Source organism: Felis catus, chromosome X (assembly GCF_018350175.1).
Source record: "Felis catus isolate Fca126 chromosome X, F.catus_Fca126_mat1.0, whole genome shotgun sequence".
Lineage (NCBI taxonomy): Eukaryota > Metazoa > Chordata > Mammalia > Carnivora > Felidae > Felis > Felis catus.
The window spans coordinates 95,985,553-96,005,781 of NC_058386.1; the positions used below are offsets into that span (position 1 = coordinate 95,985,553).

General features: G+C 46.3%; 1 protein-coding gene and 1 long non-coding RNA gene across 9 annotated transcripts in view; both read right to left on the reverse strand.

Annotated features, from left to right (window-relative positions):
* Positions 1–10,767, reverse strand: part of LOC123383501 — a 30,374-nt gene extending 19,607 nt beyond the window's left edge. The window contains exon 1 of the long non-coding RNA XR_006593310.1: positions 10,242–10,767. This is a non-coding gene — a long non-coding RNA (uncharacterized LOC123383501). The remainder of the gene's footprint in view (positions 1–10,241) is intronic.
* A 273-nt stretch (positions 10,768–11,040) lies between these two features.
* The window catches only part of KLHL13 (kelch like family member 13), a 203,567-nt gene continuing 194,378 nt past the window's right edge, over positions 11,041–20,229 (reverse strand). For all 8 annotated transcript variants that reach the window (XM_023249501.2, XM_023249500.2, XM_019824210.3 and 5 more), the window contains 2 exons: positions 15,291–15,404; positions 11,041–12,642 (listed from right to left, as the gene is read on the reverse strand). In XM_023249501.2, coding sequence (XP_023105269.1) covers positions 12,155–12,642; positions 15,291–15,404 — 602 coding nt within the window. In that variant the 3' untranslated portion in view covers positions 11,041–12,154. The remainder of the gene's footprint in view (positions 12,643–15,290; positions 15,405–20,229) is intronic.

Sequence of the window (20,229 nt, forward strand, 5' to 3'; positions counted from 1 at the left end):
TCATCACGAGTGTGTGTTGTTACCCATAGGAGGGCCAGGCCATGTTAACTCAAGCCAGTCACATCCCAATGCACTGGAACCTTCCAGTTCTGGGGGATGTTGGCCATGACGGACATCAAAACACACTCCGGGGGGGCGCCTGGGTGGCTCAGTTGGTTGGGCGTGCACCTTCGGCTCAGGTCATGATTTCACGGGTTTGTGAGTTCCACCCTGCGTGAGCTCTGTGCTGACAGCTCGGAGCCTGGAGCCCGCTTCGGATTCTGTGTCTCCCTCTCTCTCTGCCCCTCTCCTGCTCATGCTCTGCCTCTCTCTCTCTCAAAAATAAACAATAAAAAAATTTTTTTTCAATTTCGCTTTAAAAAAACAACACTCAGTTGAGCGTCCAACGCTTGAGTTCGGCTCAGGTCATGATCTTGCAGTCTCATAGGTTTGAGCCCCCGTCCGGCTCTGCACTGACAGTGTGGAGGCTGCTTGGGATTCTCTCTCTCTCTTTCTCTCTCTCTCTCTCTGCCCCTCCTCTGCTTGCATTATCTCGATCTCTCAGAAAAAATAAACTTTCAAAAAAAAAACCACTCCCAATTTCACCCCATCTTTGAGATAGCATGTTCCCATCATAAAATAACAGTACCCATCATAAAATAGAAGATGCATGCCTATAGAAGAGGATGGCCTGGATGAATAATCTTGGGCAAATCCTGGGGGCCGTGGCTGGCTCAGTCGGAAGAACATGCGACTCTTGACCTCCGGGTTATAAGTTCCAGCCCCATGTTGGGTATAGAGATTACTTAAAATTAAAATCTTTGAAAAAAATCTTGGGCAAATCCCTTAATGTCTCTGAAATATTGGCAGTGGGGGTAGGGGAGGAAAGACAAAGGAAAGAACATGAAGGAAAAGACGTTGGATACCACAAGGAGCTGCCATGGCACCAAAATCATGCTCTTCTGATAAAGCCCCCCTTCCAACACACCCCACTGTCAAGAGAAAGACAGACCTGAAAAAGTTGTGCCCTCATAGAAATCATGCAGCCCTTTCTCTTGACAGTGGAGGCCTCTTGGAAGCAACGGCGAAAGCTTCTGTTGGGCCATACAGTGATCGGTAAATGTTGGCCGAATGGATTAACGAACGATGAATCAATGAAAAAAGCGTATGTCGTTTGAACCTTCCGATGACCCTGAAGAGTAAGCAGGACAGGATTTCCATTTTAATGAAGAAGACGAGCTGAAAGGACCTGCCCTGTGATCTCATGGCTTCAGTGATTCCCATGGTGCTAGGACGAGGGAGAATAAAGAGAATGACCCAAATTAAATGCCACATTTTGTCCCATGCCTTATGCTAAGCCAAGAGTAGCCAACTCAAGTGCCTTTAGAGGTCCACAGGTCATCTAAATGTGCACAGAGGACCTCAGATAATACAAGTGGTAGGGACAGTGGCCCAGCGGATCATGCCTGCAAATCACGTTTAGTCCAAGGGATCTGCACGTCATGGCCCCTGTGGGCTCCTTCACACCCAAGATCTCATTTACCCTCCTCACCACCTGTAAGGTCTGCATTATCATCCCCCCTTTACAGCCGAGGCTGTTGGGGTTTGGAGATCTAAGTGCCTTGGTCTTCCTGCTAGTGTGTGTCCAGGTCGGGGAGTCAAGCACGTGTCTAGGGGACCTCGTCACCTGGAGACGCAGAACATCTGACTTTTCTTTCACAACTGCCCATACGCGGACAAAGCTCAAAGAGAGAGAGCCTCAGTAAGACTGAAGCTATAGATAAACATTATTGTGTTTTGCCATGTCTCTAATCGAACCCCTTTAATTTTCAGAACATCCAGCAGAAAAATATCTTAAAGACCCTCCAGTCCAGGGGCACCTGGGTGGCTCAGTCGGTGGAGCGTCCAACTTTAGCTTGGGTCGTGGTGTCGTGATTCGTGAGGACTAGCACCCAGTCGAGCTCTGTACTGACGGTGCGGAGCCTGCTTGGGATTCTCTCTCCCCGCCTCTCTCTCTGCCCCACCCCCCCTTGCACACACTCGTGCTCTCTTCGAAATAAATAAATAAACTTAAAAAAAAAAAAAAGACCCTCCAATCCAGTGTTGTTCAAACTACCAGACAACTCTCCTTGCTTGGTCAGAAAAATTCAGTTTCTGGGGTCACAACAGGCAACTCAAATAATAACAGAAAATAATGGAAAATATCAGAGTCCCTCACCCATGACTGGTGGTCCATATGATTTTGTGAAATTTGTAGACACAGTAAAAAAGGAAATTAAAAAAATTTTTTTTGAAGTTTATTTGTTTTGAGAGAGAGAGAGCAAGTGAGCGTGGGGAGGGGTGGGGTGAGGGAGAGAGAGAATCCCGAGCAGGCTCCCCTCTGTCAGCACAGAGCCTGACGTGGGGCTCCATCCCATGAACCGTGAGATCATGACCCAAGCTGAAATCAAGAGTCAGACCCTTCACTGACTGAGCCACCCAGATGCCCTTAAAATACATTTTTTTACAAGCTCACGTTGGGGGCACCTGGGTGGTTCAGTCCGTTGAGTATCATTTCAGCTCGGGTCATGATCCCAGGGTCGTGGGATCGAGCTCCGCGTTGGGCTGTGTTGCCACCTTGGTAGGCTTCAGGCAACTCACTTGACTCTATGTCTTTTTTTTTTTTAAGTGTATTTATTTATTTTGAGAGAGAGAGAGAGAGAGAGAGAGAGAGCAAGAGTTGGGAGGGGCAGAGAGAGAGGAAGAGAGAGAATCCCAAGCAGGCTCCGCACCATCAGCAGAGAGCCTGACGCGGGGCTCGAACTCACGAACCGTGAGATCGTGACCTGAGCCAAGATCAAGAGTCAGGCGCTTGACCGACTGAGCCACCCGGGTGCCCCTCGACGCTATGTCTTTGACCGGAGACCACACGCATTCTACCCTGGACCCCTCGAAAGCAAGACCAGACACAGATGGGATTTCACGGGTTTCTGGCCTCTCTGCAGACTCTTGGGACCACGTCTATTTAACCTGAGACATGCGTGAAAACAGTAGTGAGCGCGGACGATATTTCGGTGTCTCTTTGCCACCCCTTAAGGGCGGAGGGGACCCCAGTTTTCATTTAGTGGCCGTTCCCAACAGAGCCTCTATCCTTTGTGCTCTGGGAGGAGGTGCGAGACCTTCCCCCCGTGACTATCAGTGTCCTGGCTTCTCTTCTCCTTCCTCCGGTGGCCAGCCTTTAATTCTGCCCTCGCTCCTGTGCTGGATCCCTCAAAGGCACTGCCCCTTTCAGAGACCTCACTGGTTCTGAGCGTGGTCACCATCCGCCAGAGGGCAAAGAGGGGTTCGGGGAAAATTTCCTCGAGAGATGGTCTCCCGCCTTGTGTTGCAGCTACGCCCCCAAAGGTCTTCTGGATCGGGCTCCAGGCTCCTCCCAGTCCTCGTGAACGACGCTGGGTCTGCGACAACATCCGCCAACCTGCGGCCGAGTCGCCTTTCCCCTTCCTCTCTCAGGAACCTAGCACGGGCCTGGCTCCACTCTCCCTCGCTGAACGACAGAGTCACCTTCTAGAGACATCTGGGCGGTGGCCTGGGCTCGTTGTGCTATGGCGTATCGTGCTCTTCTGTCTGATTCTTAGTCCACCGTCACCGTCCAGCACCCCCCAGGACACACAACTGTTGGTTTCCTACGTGTATCTAGAGTCTGCGCAAATTACGTGTATGGCTCCCTGGGCTCCTTGGAAAATAACAGACTGAAAGGGCCCTGCGGAATGAAAGAAACGCCCAGCGTGTGGCTTCACTCCAAGCCACCCATTGGTTCCTCCCTCATAATCTGTTGGGGCCTGTCAATCATCTATGGGGCTTTCTTGGACTCCTAAGGGATAGTCGGCTGCTTATAACCCACCCTCTACAAAGGGATCAGTTCTCTCTACAAAGGGATCCACGTACATGCCCTGCCAGCTCGTTGGAAACTCTGCTTTCTCGACCCGTGACCACACGCACCTTCTTCTCCCTTGGAAGCAAAATTGGGAGCGCCTTCCTCTTAATTTTTTTTCCCAATTTTTTAAATGTTTTATTTATTTTTGAGAGGGAGGGCATGAGCAGGGGAGTGGCGGGGAGGGGGGGGACAGGATCCAAAGCGGGCTCTGCACCGACAGGCTGCGAGCCCGACGCGGGGCTCAGACTCGCCAACCGTGAGATCATGACCTGAGCGGAAGTCGGCCACTCAACCAACGGAGCCACCCAGGCGCCCCAGTAGTGCCTTCCCGATTGATGGATGGGTGCATATTCTTTCACCTTCCAAAGACTTCCGCCCTTTCCATGGATTCCGCCCCTCGGACCTCCCTAAGAGATAGATGGAAAAGCACCAGATCTGCTCAGTCACACCAAGAGGTAAATGACGGATGGGGGGACGGAAACAAAAAGAGCACCACATCTGGTGACAGATGGTGACAACACCCGTGAGTACCGCATAACGTTGTACACCTGACACTAATGTAACGGGGTCTGTCACGTGTACTTCAATTAAAAATACAATAAAGAGGGGCGCCTGGGTGGCTCAGTCATTGGAGCGCCTGACTCCTGAGTTTCGCCCAGGTCATGTGATCTCGTGGTTCGTGAACTCGAGCCCCGCGTCGGGCTCTGCACGGAGCCTGCTTGGGATTCTCCGTCTCCCTCTCTCTTTGCTCCTCCCCCGCCCTCCCTCCCTCTCAAAAATAAATAAATAAACTCTAAAAAATACAATAAATAAATAAGGGCACCAGGGTGGCTCAGTCAGTTGAGTGTCCAACTTCGGCTCAGGTCGTGATCTCACGGTTCATGAGTTCCAGCCCCGTATCGGGCTCGCTGCTGTCGGCGCAGAGCCCGCTTCGGATCCTCTGTCCCCCTCTCGCTCTGCCCCTCCCCCACTTGCGCCCTCTCTCTCTCTCTCTCTCTCTCTCAAAAATAAACATGACAAAATACAATCGATCGATCGATCAGGGTTAGCACAGACAACGAGGGGACAAAAAGCAGTCAGAAAATAGGATTATGTCATGGAAGCCCAAGAGTCTCAAAGAAGTGGTTCACCTGGCCCAGCTCTCGAGCAATTTCCGGCGTTCTCCTGCCCATCCCTGTGCATAGCTATGAGTTGAGAGTTTTTCTCTTGTGACAGAAGAAGCAAGCCGTGTCTCAGAGGCCAGGCCTCGGTTTCCTCCTGTATCTTGCTCCTGATTCTCAAGCCCAATGGGCAGAAGCGACAGTTTCTCATGAGACTTTCCTGCACCTGCTACCCCAGTCTTGGCCTCTCTGAGGCCTGCAAAGGGATCTATCCTTTTTTTTTTTTTTTCAAGTTTATTTATTTATCTCGAGAGACCGAGAGCCTAAGCGGAGGAGGGGCAGAGAGAGAGAGGGAGAGGGAGAGAGAATCCCAAGCAGGCTCCGTGCTGTCAGCGCAGAGCCGACGCGAGGCGCAATCTCACGGCCCGTGAGGTCACGACCTGAGCTGAAATCAAGAGTTGGGCGCTTAACCGACTGAGCCACCCAGGGACCCGCCCTGAGAAATATTTTTGAGAACTCGCTTTTGTTCAGTGTTGTACCCGTGAGTGTCCTAGGTATGCTTCTTAGGCATCTGGCCCTGCTCTTGAGGGCTTTGAAAAAATGTCACCCCCCCCCCCCGAATCCCTGACGAAACGCTCACTGGTGAGGATCATTAGCCCTTTTGGGCTAGGGCAGCCCCTCCCTTTGCCATAGGCCAGCATGCTCAGGGCATGGGCTGGAACTTCCCACGGAGGTGGTCCCTCCCTCTTGTACTGTCTTACTGGCAGATATTCTGAAGTTGTGGTCTTGGGCCACAGAGCCCTCTTCTATCCTGGTTTCAACCAGGGGGCAAGAGCGAGGCGGGGGACAACGGAGGACATTTAAGTATCTAGTGGGTATTTGAAGAAGATGTGGTTTATAAATATGTAACGGAATACCACTCGGCCACGAAGATGAATGAAGTCCTGCCATTTGCAACAACGTGGATGGAACTGGGGGGCATCAGGCGACGTGAGATAAGCCAGAGAAAGACAGATACCCTACATTTTCGCTCCTAGGTGGAATTCGAGAAACTGAACCGAAGACCATGGGGGAAGGGAGGGGAAAAAAAACGAATTATAAACAGAGAGGGAGGGAAACCATAAGGGACTCTTAAACACAGAGAACAAACTGAAAGTTGATGGGGGTTGGAGGTGGGGGGCGGGCGGGGGAAAGGGGTGATGGGCACTGAGGAGGGCACCCGTTGGGATGAGCACTGGGTGTTGTTTGTAAGCGATGAATCACTGGGTTCTACTCCCGAAGGCAAGACGACACTGTATGCACCGTATGTTAGCTAACTTGGCAATAAATAAATACGTAAATACATAAATGGAGACGGAGTAAAGTATCATAAACTTTGTTAGACACGATAATGGGATTGGTACAAAGAAGAAAATTTTCCTTAGCGTTAAACATATGTTCCGAAGTAGTTAGGGGAGAAACATCACAATGTCCATATTTACTTGAAAACATTTTAACCTTTTAAAAAATGAGATGAAGCAAATATGACAAAATATTTACGCTTGCTACACAGAAGTAACAGGTACACAGGTGTTCGTTATCCTCCTTTCTCTACATGCCAGTATGCTGAAAATTGTCCTATTTAAGATGAAACGTAGGGACACCCAGCTGGCTCAGTCGGAGGAGTGTGTGACTCTTGGTCTTGGGGTTGTGGGTTTGAGCCCCATGTTGGGTGCAGAGATTAATTTTTTTTTAATTAAGAAAAAATTATTTCTTGTTTTAGAGAGAGGGAGAGACGGTGTGTGAGTGGGGGAGGGTCAGAGAGAGGGAGACACAGAATCCGAAGCAGGCTCCGAGCTCCGAGCTGTCGGCACAGAGCCCGACGCGGGGCTCGAACTCACGAGCTGTGAGATCATGGCCTGAGCCGAAGCCGGACGCTTAACCGACTCAGCTACCCAGGGGCCCCTAGAGGTTACTTTTAAAAAATACAATCTTCAGGGGCCCCTGGGTGGCTCAGTCGGTTGAGCGACTGACTCTTGATTTCAGCTCAGGTCATGATCCCAGGGTCGTCGAGGAGGGCTCTGTACTGAGCATGAAGCCTGCTGAAGATTCTCTCTCCCTTCCTCTGCCCCTCTCCCCTGCCTGCGAGCTCTCTCTCAAATTAAAAAAAAAAAAAAAAAAATAGAGTACCGCAAAGGACAAGTTATGTGTGACCCTACCCGGCACGTCGGTGGTTGGGGTGATTAGCGAGAGCTCTGTAAGTTCAAGTTGAACGTCCACCGACCGGAGCTGGGATTTCAAGGACTGGCTGCCCCTTCCCTACCGGGAACTCTTTTATTTACAGCTTTGCGGCAAGAAAAGTGACATCGTGTTAACGCAGGCGCTCTTTATAAACATCTATGCAGTTACCGTGCTCAGACATTGCTTCTTCACACACCCTCGTGGCCACCAGCCCGCTACATCTGCTCCCGTGGACTAAGCTCCTTGAGGGCAGGGATTTTGTATTCATGTTAGCAGCCCCAGGCCTCTTCACTGACATTAATACGCAGTAGGTTCACAATTAATGTTTGCTGAGCGAATAAACGAATGCCAAGAGCGGGCCAACTATAGCCCCTGGACGAAATCTGGTCTGTGGCTTATTTTTCTTTCTTCTTTTTTTCAAGTTTGTGTGTGTTTGTTTTTCTTTTTTTTTTTTAATTTTTTTTTTTTAACGTTTATTTATTTTTGGGACAGAGAGAGACAGAGCATGAACAGGGGAGGGTCAGAGAGAGAGGGAGACACAGAATCTGAAGCAGGCTCCAGGCTCTGAGCAGTCAGCACAGAGCCTGATGCGGGGCTTGAACTCACAGACCGCAAGATCATGACCTGAGCTGAAGTCGGCCGCTTAACCGACTGAGCCACCCAGGCGCCCCTGTGTGTGTTTGTTTTTCATCTCTACACCCAGTGTGGGGCTCGAACTCACAACCCGTGGATCGAGTCCCATGTTCCTCTTATTGAGCCCGCCAGGCGCCCCTGTGGCCTATTTTTCTATGGCCCTTGAGCTAAGAATGGTCTTCACATTTTTATTTTATTTTTTTTAAGATTTTCTTTAAAAAAAAATTTGTTTTTAATGTTTGTTTTTAAGAGACAGAGTGTGAGTGGGGGAGGGGCAGAGAGAGAGAGAGAGAGAGAGAGAGAGAGAGAGACAGAATCTGAGGCAGGCTCCAGGCTCTGAGCTGTCAGCACAGGGCCCAACGCGGGGCTCAGACTCACAAGCCGTGGGATCATGATCTGAGCGGAAGTCGGCTGTTTAACCAACTGGACCACCCAGGTGCCCCTTGGGATTTTCTTTTTAAGCACTCTCTACACCGAACGTGGGGCTCCAACTCATGACTCTGAGATCGGGAGTCGCACGCTCTATTGATTGAGCCAGCCAGGTGCCCCTATTTCCTCTGATTTTTTTTTCAATGAACAAGGTTGGTGTTTTTTTTTTTTTTTTAAGTTTATTTTGAGAGAGCAAGTGCACCAGCAGGGAGGGGCGGAGAGAGAGAGGGAGAGAGGGAGAGAGGGAGAGAACCCCAAGCAGGTTTCGCACTGTCAGCTAGAAGACTGGCATGGGACTCAATCTCACGAACTGTAAGAACACGACCTGAGATGAAACCAAGAGTTGGGGGTGCCTGGGTGGCTCAGTCGGTTAAGCATCCGACTTCGGCTCAGGTCATGATCTCGTGGTCCGTGAGTTCGAGCCCCGCGTCAGGCTCTGGGCTGATGGCTCAGAGCCTGGAGCCTGCTTCCGATTCTGTGTCACCCTCTCTCTGACCCTCTCCCGTTCATGCTCTGTCTCTCTCTGTCTCAAAAATAAATAAAAGTTAAAAAAAAAATTAAAAAAAAAAACAAACCAAGAGTTGGATGCTTGACTGACTGAGCTACCCAGGTGCCCCTATTTACCCTGATTTTAAATGACAACTGGGTAAAAAACAATAGTCTATTTAGCAGTAATCACCTTGACATGGGGGGAGATAAATATTTTTCTTCCCTCTTGTATTTCCCAATTGATCTATATGTTGCACGTTACAACTACCCAAATAGTTTACTTTTTAAAATTTATTTTCATTTTCTTATTTTAGAGAGAGCGAGAATGAACAAGCAGGGGGGTGGGGAGAGGGGCAGAAGGAGAGAGAGACCCTCAAGCAGGCCCCACCCTCAGTGTGGAGCCCGTCGGGGGAGGCGGGGGGGGGGGGGGGGGGCGGGCTCGATCCCACGACCCTGGGATCATGACCTGGGCAGACATCAGGAGTTGGACGCGCCACCGACTGAGCCACCCAGGCACCCCCAAAAGGGTTTTTACATACGGCATTATTTGAGCAATTTAAAATTCCCTTAATCCTCGTGAACTTGCCTCACATTTCCTTTCCTCCTTGCCCAGCCAAACAGCTATCTGATGTGGAAGGAACTAAACCTGAGGTTTGGCAGCCCGCAAATGAAAAACAAACGGCAGGCAGAGGAGCCAAGAGTACAATTAGAGGCGATGCCAACTTTCCACCCAAGAAAGGCTGCTCACTGCTCATGGGGGGAAAAAAAAACACAAAAGACTTTGGACGCGGGGGCGGGGGAGAGGGGCGCAAGGTCACATGGTCGAAGTAATGAAATAAAACACTCCTTAATTGTCCTGTGGAGCACCCTCTCAGGGCTAAGGTGAGGGAATTATTTTAGCAACCCGCAAAGAAACATTACACACTTACATATTTCCCGAAGTCCCTATAGTAATGTTAGACGGGAAAGAGTTTCCGGTGGTAAGTTTTACTCGTCAGGACCAAGCCTGGTTATCGCGTGCATTTTTCGAAGTTCCAGAAATAGGCAAAGTAGATTTTTTTTTACTCATCTTTCCCACCCTACCGATGTTGACCAAGAAGGAAAATCATGAACCTTTTGAGATGTAATGCATTCTAGAACTCCTTTTTCCAGATCAAGAGCCTAAGAAAGGCAAGGTGAGAAACGGTGTTTTGTAAAGCAGGTTATTTTTTTTTTTTTTTGATAAAGACAAATAGTTAATTCGCTGGGAAGGAAAATGTGTAATCATTTACCAGCTGTTGGGATGGTTTAATAACAGCGCTGTGTGACATTAATCACCCTATTCCCTTCCTTCTGGGCATGCAGCTACCTGATATTTCCTTGCCCCCCCCCCCCCTTTGGGTTTATATGTGACCATGGGAGTGACTTCCGGCCAGGAGGATGTGGGTGAAAATGCCGGATGCCTCTTTCAAGCCTGGCCCTTCCAGCCCTCATACCTGCAAGGCTCCGTTTTCCTTCCGTTGACTGGACAGGACTCCGAGGACGTGGAGACAAGAACAGGCGACAAGATGCCAAGGATCGTTGCTGTTTAGAGGGAGCCTTCCGACCAGGAACCCCCCCCCCCCCCACTGGACTGCGGCAGGACCGTGACTCCGTCCTGCACACGCCCCCATCTTTAGGCAGGTGGGAGCTATGTGCCAATGGATAAATGAGCTCCGCTGACAAGCACAGGACTGAAATCACCTGACCCCTGAAGAGCGAAGACCTCGGCACTGCTGATTCCTCACTGGTGAAAAAAGCTGGTGACACCCTCGTTGCTCGGGGACTAGCTCCAAATTTTTGGTTCCGACCGAATCTGGTCATTGGCAGATACGGTAAGAAAAGATCATGCGTGTGGCCCTAACCTAATCCTCAAACAATCATCTCCCCATCGTTCCTTTACAATCCTAGGTCAAGAACAAATCTCTTAGGTCATTTTACATGATGTCTTCTCACTAGGCAACATGGATCTTCTCCAAGATCAGGGAAACTGGCCTCAGAAATTTCCCTGCTCTTATGGTGGGAATGAAGAGGGGCCGATTCACATCTTAGGTGAACTAATTCCACAAAGACAACCAGCAATGAGTTTTGGCCAATGAGGTTAGACCTGGTCAGGTTGCTTTCTTCCCTGAATAGAAGCCATTCGCATTAATCCAAACCGTTCAGTGCTCTCGGCTCCGCTGAATCTTGCCGCACCCAAAGCAAGAAAATTAACGGAAGTCAAATCAGACAATAATAGGACGCCTGAGACCAACATGACATTAAATGCTTTTTTATTGAACAAAAAGAGATAAAACATGGAAGTTGAGATCACTGAGCAAAAGCAGCTCGCCAGGTGAAGCTGCTACATTTTGTGCTAAATAACCTTATGAATCGAGAGTATACAGAACACATAATACGTAAGTTACCTCAACAGCCAAGGAGAAGGTGTCGATTACAGTCTCGGAAGGAAAAATTTGGTCTTGTGACAAATTGAGTTGCTCAAAACTTCTAGCCCTTATCCACCTCAATTCAGTATGCACTGAATTCCCATTCTCATGGAAGCTGCTTTTTGGAAGGAATTTAAAAAGGCTTTTGCACGTTGATCCGACGCGCCGTTCAAGGTTTAAAATTTTGTGTCTGATGTATGTATGTGTGTGTGTCTATACACACTTTAGAAACCCCGAACCCTTGTTTATAAGTACAGGGGTCGTGCTGTTTTGTTTTTTTTTTGTTTGGTTACAGTTACGATTTCTCCTGTGTGTCTAAGAAACTTTCTATGTTCTCAACGCACCCACACAGACAGGTGGGTTGACAGATATGTCAAAAATACTTTATGAAAAGAGGGAGGGAGCTCATGCGAGTTGGCGACCTTTCGCTATTGTCTCCTGGTGGGGCGAGCCGCCTCCCTTTCACACCTCACAAAGATGAAAGCGAAAACTTTTTACTTTGAAGCCTAGTTATTAGCACAGTTGTAGTTACAATCCACCTGCAAGTTGGTTTATGGGGCTTTCGAATAGGAGATGATAAATACCTCACACCCGGTACACGGCATCAAGAAAGTACTGAAGAAACATTTTATAGACAATACCTTGGTGGGTTCTTTTTTTTTTTTTGTGGTTTTGTGGTTTTTGGTTTTTTTTTTTTTTTTTTTTTTTTGTACGTTAAACATCAGCTTCAACGGGATACATTTCCAGAATGGTTTTGTTACCACTTGATAAACACTCTAAGCCAAACGAACAGCACAAATAACATCAAGGTTGTCTTTTTTCCAATATCGGCATCGATTACTGGAGGCTAATCCTAACACACTACTAAAGGGGGGCAAAAGAAGAGAATTCATGACACGTTGCAAAGATAGGACTACAGCATCTTAGTTGGAGGGATGATCTTACGGTGCAGAAAGAGGGGACTCTCTAGAAGGTGATGGTGTGGTTTCTTCGGGGGGGAAAACCGTGAGCGTACAAGCTCGGATGCCACCAAGGGACTCCGGGAGATCAAAAACCTTATGCCATTCATCTTTATCTGGGTCGTATTTCTGCACGATCTCTACCATGCAACGGTTATTCCAGGAATACCCACCAACCACGTAGATTTTATTTTCAAAGACAGCGACCCCAACATCGCTCTGCCCCCTTAGCATGGCAGCAATTGGGGTCCACTGGTCAAGGATAGGGGAGTAGTATTCACAGCTCAGGACATCGTCGTAATCGCTCGTCCCTCGGAAGTGATTGCCACCAATGACGTAGAGCCTCTCGCCCACCGTACACATGCAATGCAGACCTCTGACAGTGGTCATTGGCGCCTTCTGGATCCATTTGTCAGTATCAGGGTCGAAGCACATCAGCTCCTTTTGGAAAGTATCATGAGTAATTCCTCCTAAAGAATGAAAGTAGGCATGAGGTAGACAGAGAATTCTAAAAAAGCACAAGTAAATAAAAGGCTACCACAGATAATGAACTTGTGGCCGCACAGTGTGACGCTTTACAGCTGATCGGTGGTGTCCTTATACGTGTCTGCCCTCAGCAAGTACTTTCTCTGGGATTACAAAAAAAATCAAGAAGGTACCGTCTTCAGATTCTTTTTTTTTTTTTTTAACATTTATTTATTTTTGAGACAGAGAGAGACAGAGCATGAACGGGGGAGGGGCAGAGAGAGGGAGACATAGAATCTGAAACAGGCTCCAGGCTCTGAGCCGTCAGCCCAGAGCCCGACGCGGGGCTCGAACTCACGGACCGCGAGATCATGACCTGAGCTGAAGTCGGACGCTGAACCGACTGAGCCCCCCAGGCGCCCCGCCATCTTCAGATTCTTAAAGAACCACAAACTAGCTTATATTATTTCAAGGACGTTCTCAAGCAGAGACCCATGGACTTTATGAGGCTTTACTACATGAAAATATATTTGGGCCACTTTTGGAGAGCTGGGTCTGCAGTAAATCTCAGCTATGAAGCAGGCACGCCCCGGGAGCTGAGCACTGGGCTGGGGGGTGTGTTAAATTCCAGTTGCCCATTTCCTCACTTGCCACATAAGAACGGCTACCCTTGTAATCTCGCTAGCATTGGGACTTTGAAGTCAAACAAATCAAAATGCTCCTTTGCAAGGTGGATGGTATTATGCAAACACACAAGCATGTAACAATACTCGGAACTGGGTTTTTTGGTAGAGTTTCTGCCCGGTGGGGTGAGGAAGGTAATCTCGTCATTATCAGCATGGACATTTGGAGAATTAGAGTGCTGAACACGTACGGAATTTCATATGTACAGCAGTTTGTTGTTGACCTGGTGAGTCTGTATCGTCTACGAAGGACATTCGTAGGTCACTTATAAATCAGCCTCTACAATGAAAGTACCAGACTCTATGTTCTGCAGATTAGGGAGAGGGCTAAACAAATTTTCATCCATGTCAATCAAAACTCTACTGTCTGGTGGCCAGATGGCAATCATTGTTTTCTTTCTGCCTTTTAACTTTTTTTTTTTCTCCTGTACTTTACAGAATTCTCTGGAAGCAAAACAGCGTGTTTTTTTTTTTTTTTTTTTTTTTTTGGTTTGAGGATCAGCTATGGTTACGATCCTATTCTTGACTGGTAAGGTCGTTTCCGCAATACACGTTAGCTATGGCAGAGTACCACTAGAACCATTCGATGCCATTTTTTTTTTTTATCCCCAGAGGATTTGGAGCTCTCATTATAATGGCATAGCATCTACGCACATAAAATAGGTAGAGGGTGTAAATCATTGAGTAGCGGAGCATATGATTTCCTGGATGGCTCTTGCAATGTAAGACATGCCGTAGTTGCTCATAAATTTAACACCAGAAACCTGCCAATCACACACTCCAGGCCTTTCACTGATCCTTACTGATTACAGATTTCATAAGGCAGCAGCGTTCAGAGACTCCGACCACAAGCATCACCTTAACGCCTCTGTTCTCTAATAGTGTAACTGCTGGCCTGGCACGGGCAGGCTCTCGGGATGGGAAGAAAGTGGCAAAAGTCGACCATGTCAGGGCCAGACGAGAAGAAGCTGCCTACCAAAGTAAAATGTCAACACCCGAGGTGAGCGTTACGTTAAAATGAGACTCCTTTCTAAATTCGACATAAGGACGATTTCAACACCAACAGTTTGAGAACGAAAGTTGTTACTGGAGCAACTTGTAGCTGTTTTAGGATTTGTTATCAGAAAAATATAAGTGCACGTCGCCAACATATAGGTAATCGGCACAGAATTAGTCACGCAAGGACATCACAGTAGAATCCCATGATAATGCTGAAGAAAAGGGAAAAACACATTATCGGGTGCACTAAATGACAGAATGAACATCATTATGCATTATAGGTACATCAGAAGCAAGTTTATGGGGTGCCTGGGTGGCGCAGTCGGTTAAGCGTCCGACTTCAGCCAGGTCATGATCTCGCGGTCCGTGAGTTCGAGCCCCGTGTCGGGCTCTGGGCTGATGGCTCGGAGCCTGGATCTTGTTTCCGATTCTGTGTCTCCCTCTCTCTCTGCCCCTCCCCCGTTCATGCTCTGTCTCTCTCTGTCCCAAAATAAATAAAAAACGTTGAAAAAAAAAATTAAAAAAAAAAAAAAGAAGCAAGTTTATGCACAGTACAGCTTGCATGTTATGCAATGATATATTTCATCATAGAGTTTAGCTAAATGTAAAATCAAAATGAATTAAGTATCGCTACGGAGAATATGAACGGGGGTTGTTAGAGTACAGGCTTTATTAGAGAGAGTAGGGAGTATGGGGACTGGAAGGCAAGCTGGGGAAGCTGAATGCTTTCCAATTTCTTCCAAGTCAGGTATTTACAGCAGGACTATTTTGCTCTTAGTCTTATGACCTTATAAAATACCAAAGGTATCTATATGCAAATACAAACACACAACAGATCTTCTCAAATCAACATGAATTATACTTCGATTATCCATTTTTTCTGGATTATTTTTACACACTATATGGAAAGATGGTGACATGGTTAAAAGTGTATGTGTTGTGTTAATTGCATCTGCATTAGAATTGTTTACCTGAAATATACATCACTCCTCCATATACGGTTCCAGCATGGCCATAGTGGGGCTCACTCATTTTGGCAACATAGGTCCACTCATTTGTTCTTGGATTGTAACACTCGACTGTGGCTGTTGTTCAGGGGGGGAAAAAAAAAGAACAGACAAAGAAATCGTGTATGAGTTCAAATTTAGCAATTCATTCTTTTTCCTTTTAAGTTGAATAATAAGAATATTTAAACAACCGATCCATATTTCTTACAGGTATGAGATACCCTTCGGGGACCTCTTTTTTTTACTCATTGAGATTGTATTACTGAGATGAACCATGAATACATTTTACATTAGATACTTATGTAATAATCTAACACATTTCTGTCGCTGCAGAAATTGCTAGGATTTCTTTGCTTCTAGTAACTTGTTACATCTTTATAATTTGACATGTCTCTCATTTCCTTCCTCTAAATATGTGGAAGATGAGAAAATCATAAGGGAGGAAAAAAGCCAGTTCTTGGCCCCCCTGCTGATCCACCATCTAGGAAACAAAGGTTAATAGGGAGCAAAATTTGAAGTTCAGAACGAACATGTATGCACACTGCCCGGTGTATGTTCTGGCTACCTATTGCTTTATTTTATATCCCGACTACAAAATAGACACTGACAATAATTTTTTTACATTTATACATTAAAGCCAATATGTGCACATATCCAATATCATTGTAGCCAGTAATGCTTTTATTGGAAGATGACTGGAGACATAATACGAGGTTAAGATTTTTATCAGGGGCGCTTCCTTTCAGTAATAAATTTATTATCTTTAACATAAAGTGTTTTGGAGAAGCGGCCTTATTTAAACATCAATCTGTTATAGCCTCAAGAACAGACCAATCACGGTCCAGACAGATAGAAAACGTGATCCCTTTAAAAAAAATTTTTTTTAACGTTTATTTTTTTTGAAACAGAGAGAGACAAAGCATGAAAGGGGGAGGGTCAGAGAGAGGGAGACACAGAATCCGAAACAGGCTCCAGGCTCTGAGCTGTCAGCCCAGAGCCTGACGCGGGGCTCGAACTCACGGATCGCGAGATCATGACCTGAGCCGAAGTCGGCCGCCTAACCGACTGAGCCACCCAGGCGCCCCCATGATCCCTTTTAGAAGGCAGAAAGAAATGGGGCTGTTACGAGGACTCTGGTCAAAAACACCAAGTCTAGGGTGCCTGGGTGGCTCAGTACAGCATGCGACTCTGGATCTCAGGGTGGTGAGTTCGAGCCCCACGTGGGGTGTAGAGATTACTTAAATAAGTAAAAGTTAAAAAAAAAAAAAAAAGCCCAAGACAACAGCAGCGCCTGGGTGGCTCAGTTGGTTAAGCATCCAACCTTTGGTTTTGGCTCAGGTCATGATCTCCTGGTTTCGTGAGTTCGAGCCCCAACAAACAAATAAAAAACTTGAAAATTTTATATAATTTATTACAGACGCTGCCAGTTGCCAACCCAACTGCTTGCCTCCCCCGACGCTGCTTTTTTCTCAGGAACAGAACCACAACACTGCTCACGGAAGCACTATGCTAAACTCAAAATTCAAATTCCCTTGAAGCTGGAGTTGACCACATACGTGACAGAGTACTGGAATACCGAACTGATTAATCATCCTTTGAACAAGATTTCCTTTTTAAAACACATTTTGTTTAGTTCATTTATTTCTTCTGAGAGACAGTGTGCAAGCGAGCAGGGGAGGGGTGGAGGGAGGGAGAGAGAGAGAGGGAGAGAGAGAGAGAGAAGGAGAGAATCCCAAGCAGGCTCCCTGCTATCAGCGCAGAGCCCGATGCGAGGCTTGAACTCATGAATCGTGAGATCATGACCTGAGCTGAAACCCAAAGCTTAACCGACTGAGCCACCCAGGCGCCTGAAGATTTCCTTTATTACAAAGAAAATAACGTTAACAATAGGCCATCCTAAATAGCAAGGGCGAGAGATTCTCTTTCTACTCCATTCAACAGTTTCATTTCTTCAGCAAACTGACTATGTGAAAAGCTTCTTTCTCTTCTCCAACAACTCCTACATTACACCACTTCTCACATCCCTTTACTGATCGCCTTTTGCACTGACCTGGGCTTTACATTGTCGGTCTTATTTCAAAGGCTTTTACTCTTCTCACTTTGATCTACTCTCTTGGTAGTTCTGTTCATTGCTTCAGGCTTGGACCCTCACCAACTCTATCCCTTCTAAACCCTTCCATTAAGTAGCCAGGTCCTGCAAACTCTTTCCCCCAAAGAGGGCTATTGCCATCACTAAGGACAAGCTAAAACTAACTGTTTACTCCGAGACTGGTTTTGACTATTTGTAGTCACTAGACGTCTTCTCTAATGTTCATTTCCATTCGCCTTTACCATGACTTTCACTTAATTGACAAGCACAATCCTACGGAACGTACGTTATTATCTCTCTCTCTCTCTCTCTACTTACAGAGGATCTAGCATATTGATTGGTATTTGGCATCAGCAAAGTAATTAACGATAGGGTTTTAGCTGATAAAAGAAAGCCATCTAATCACACATCCTATCGGCAAAAGCGTTTTAAAAGACTTCCTGAGATCATCTTTTCCACCGATTTGATGTCAAAGACAGGTTTTACTATAGTCCTATGCTTTCTTTAATGAAAAATGCTGCCTTGAACTTGGAAATTTCTAGAGTGTAACAGTCTTTCCTTATGTCTAATTCCATCTATTCTGATGGGAGTTTCCATGAGTTTTCTCTTACTCTTTTTGGACTGGAGCTGGCACTTGAACAGCTATTCGCTCTTCATGATTATGAAAACTTTCCCATGTAGAAAGATAACGCTGTGCTTCTGTCAGTGAATTAATTGCATATTTCCCCTAATAGAGGTTATAAGAATCCACCTATATTTACCACCAGTAATATAATAGCTATGGAATACTTCATCATCCCTCAACTTTCCGTCTTCTGGCTAAATAATCCACTTCCCTTGGCTTTCCCCATCATTTAATATTTACTGCCAACCTATAGACTTTCTCCAGGAAGAATTGGTGTCGTTCTTAGCAAAATCCATACTATTTGCTTTCAAAATAGAAGACATCTAATTAAAAGTGCACACACACACATGCCCTTATTTCTATTTTCCGTGTTCACAAGGCAGTGAGATAGAGGTTAGTGCCCAACAACCCTGACAGGGGGAGGGGGCAAGGGGTGATGCAAAACACAAAGCGGCGGTTCCATCGCGGTCGATGAGCGGGAATGGCAATGAATTAGTAAGTTCTAGAATGGGGCCAGCAAATTAGAGCCGTAAGCCAAATCCAGGATGCTGCCTGCATTTGTAGGTCTCACGAGATAAAAATATGAATGGCTTTTACCTTTCTAAAGAGTTGGGGGGAGACATCAAAGAGAAACTACTTTGTGGCATACGAAAAATCGTATGGAATTCCAACGTCGGGGTTCCTCCATTAAGCTCTAGCGGAACAAAGCCTCACCCGTTTGCTTATAAGTCGTCTGTGGTTGCCTTTGTGACAAGACAGCAGAGGTAAGGAGCTGACAAGATCCTACGGCCTACAAGGCTGAAAATATTGACTTTCTGGCCCTTTACAGACTTTTGCTGACCCTTATTCTAGAGAATCATCTTCAGTGACCTGGTGGCCTGCCACTTAAATTAGAGACCTTCTCCCACTTAAGAATTACACGTAGGTTGCTTACTTCTCATAAATCATCAAAGATTCCTATTTTCTCAGGTGAGCCTACTGGAGTCCAGAATCGGTCCCAAGGGATGATGCAGAACCCGCTGGTTCTTTTTGAGATGAGGAAAGAGGTTAACCCCGGATAACCACGGATAACCCCGGAACAACAATGGATCCCAGACAGGGGGGTATGGGGTGTTTAATGAACAAAACCGCGAATCCGTTAAGGGACAGGGAGGCATTTGATAAATTTCAGTAACTTTATTGTGCATTTATTTGAAAAAAGAACCTAACACGTTTTCTGTTAAGTTTTTTCAGTATTTCAAAGCTTGACTTACTAATATTGAACAGAGGCGCAAGATATCTGAGCTGTCATCTCTCTCTTCAGTATAGAAAACCTCAATGGAAGATCAATCTCTTGTATGACATAAATTTGGAAGATGCCAGAAATAACGGACTCCTCTTTCTCGTAAGTGACAGCTGGTCTAAGCTTCACGTCATTTCCAATTGTACCTGGTGTCACAGGAAAGCGGCATTTCTAAGGAATTATATTTCCCATGTGCATTAGTAGTATCTTTTAATGTACTATAGGTTTAGGTCCATACACTCCACGAGGGGATTTTAAAAAGCCAAATGCATTAAAATGATCGAAAATGTCTTGTAAATGCTGCCCCTGGTTTCTTTTCATAATTACATATAGGCAATGGTCATTGTATATATGAAGAATAAATGATATACTGGTACTGATGAACCTATTAATTTTTTTTTAAGATTGTATTTTTAAGGAATCTCTACCTACAGTTCTGAGACCAAGAGTCACATGCTTGGTGTGCCCAGGGAGGCGTATGACTCTTGATTTTGACTCAGGTCATGATCTCACGGTTCGTGGGTTTGAGCCCCATGTAGGGGTCTGCAATGGCTGTGCGGAGCCTGCTTGGGATTCTCTCTGTCTCCCTCCTCTCTCTGCTCCTGCCCTGCTCTCTGTCTGTCTGTCTGTCTGTCTGTCTCTCTCACACACACAAAAATAAGCAAATGAACTAAAAAAAAATTACTACAGACTGGCTTTGCTGGGTATGCTGACTTTAAGGAAACCAGTCCTTTTCCACAAAAGTTTACTTATAGATTGTGGGAGGTGATGTCAAAGGAAAGACATATCATTGGCCTTTAAATGGAATTTGAGTTGTTTCTTGGTATTGAGGCTTTGGGTCTATATTATGATGATACATGTACTTGCGAAAAATGCAGTTTATGAATTTAGATAACGATGGGCCTAA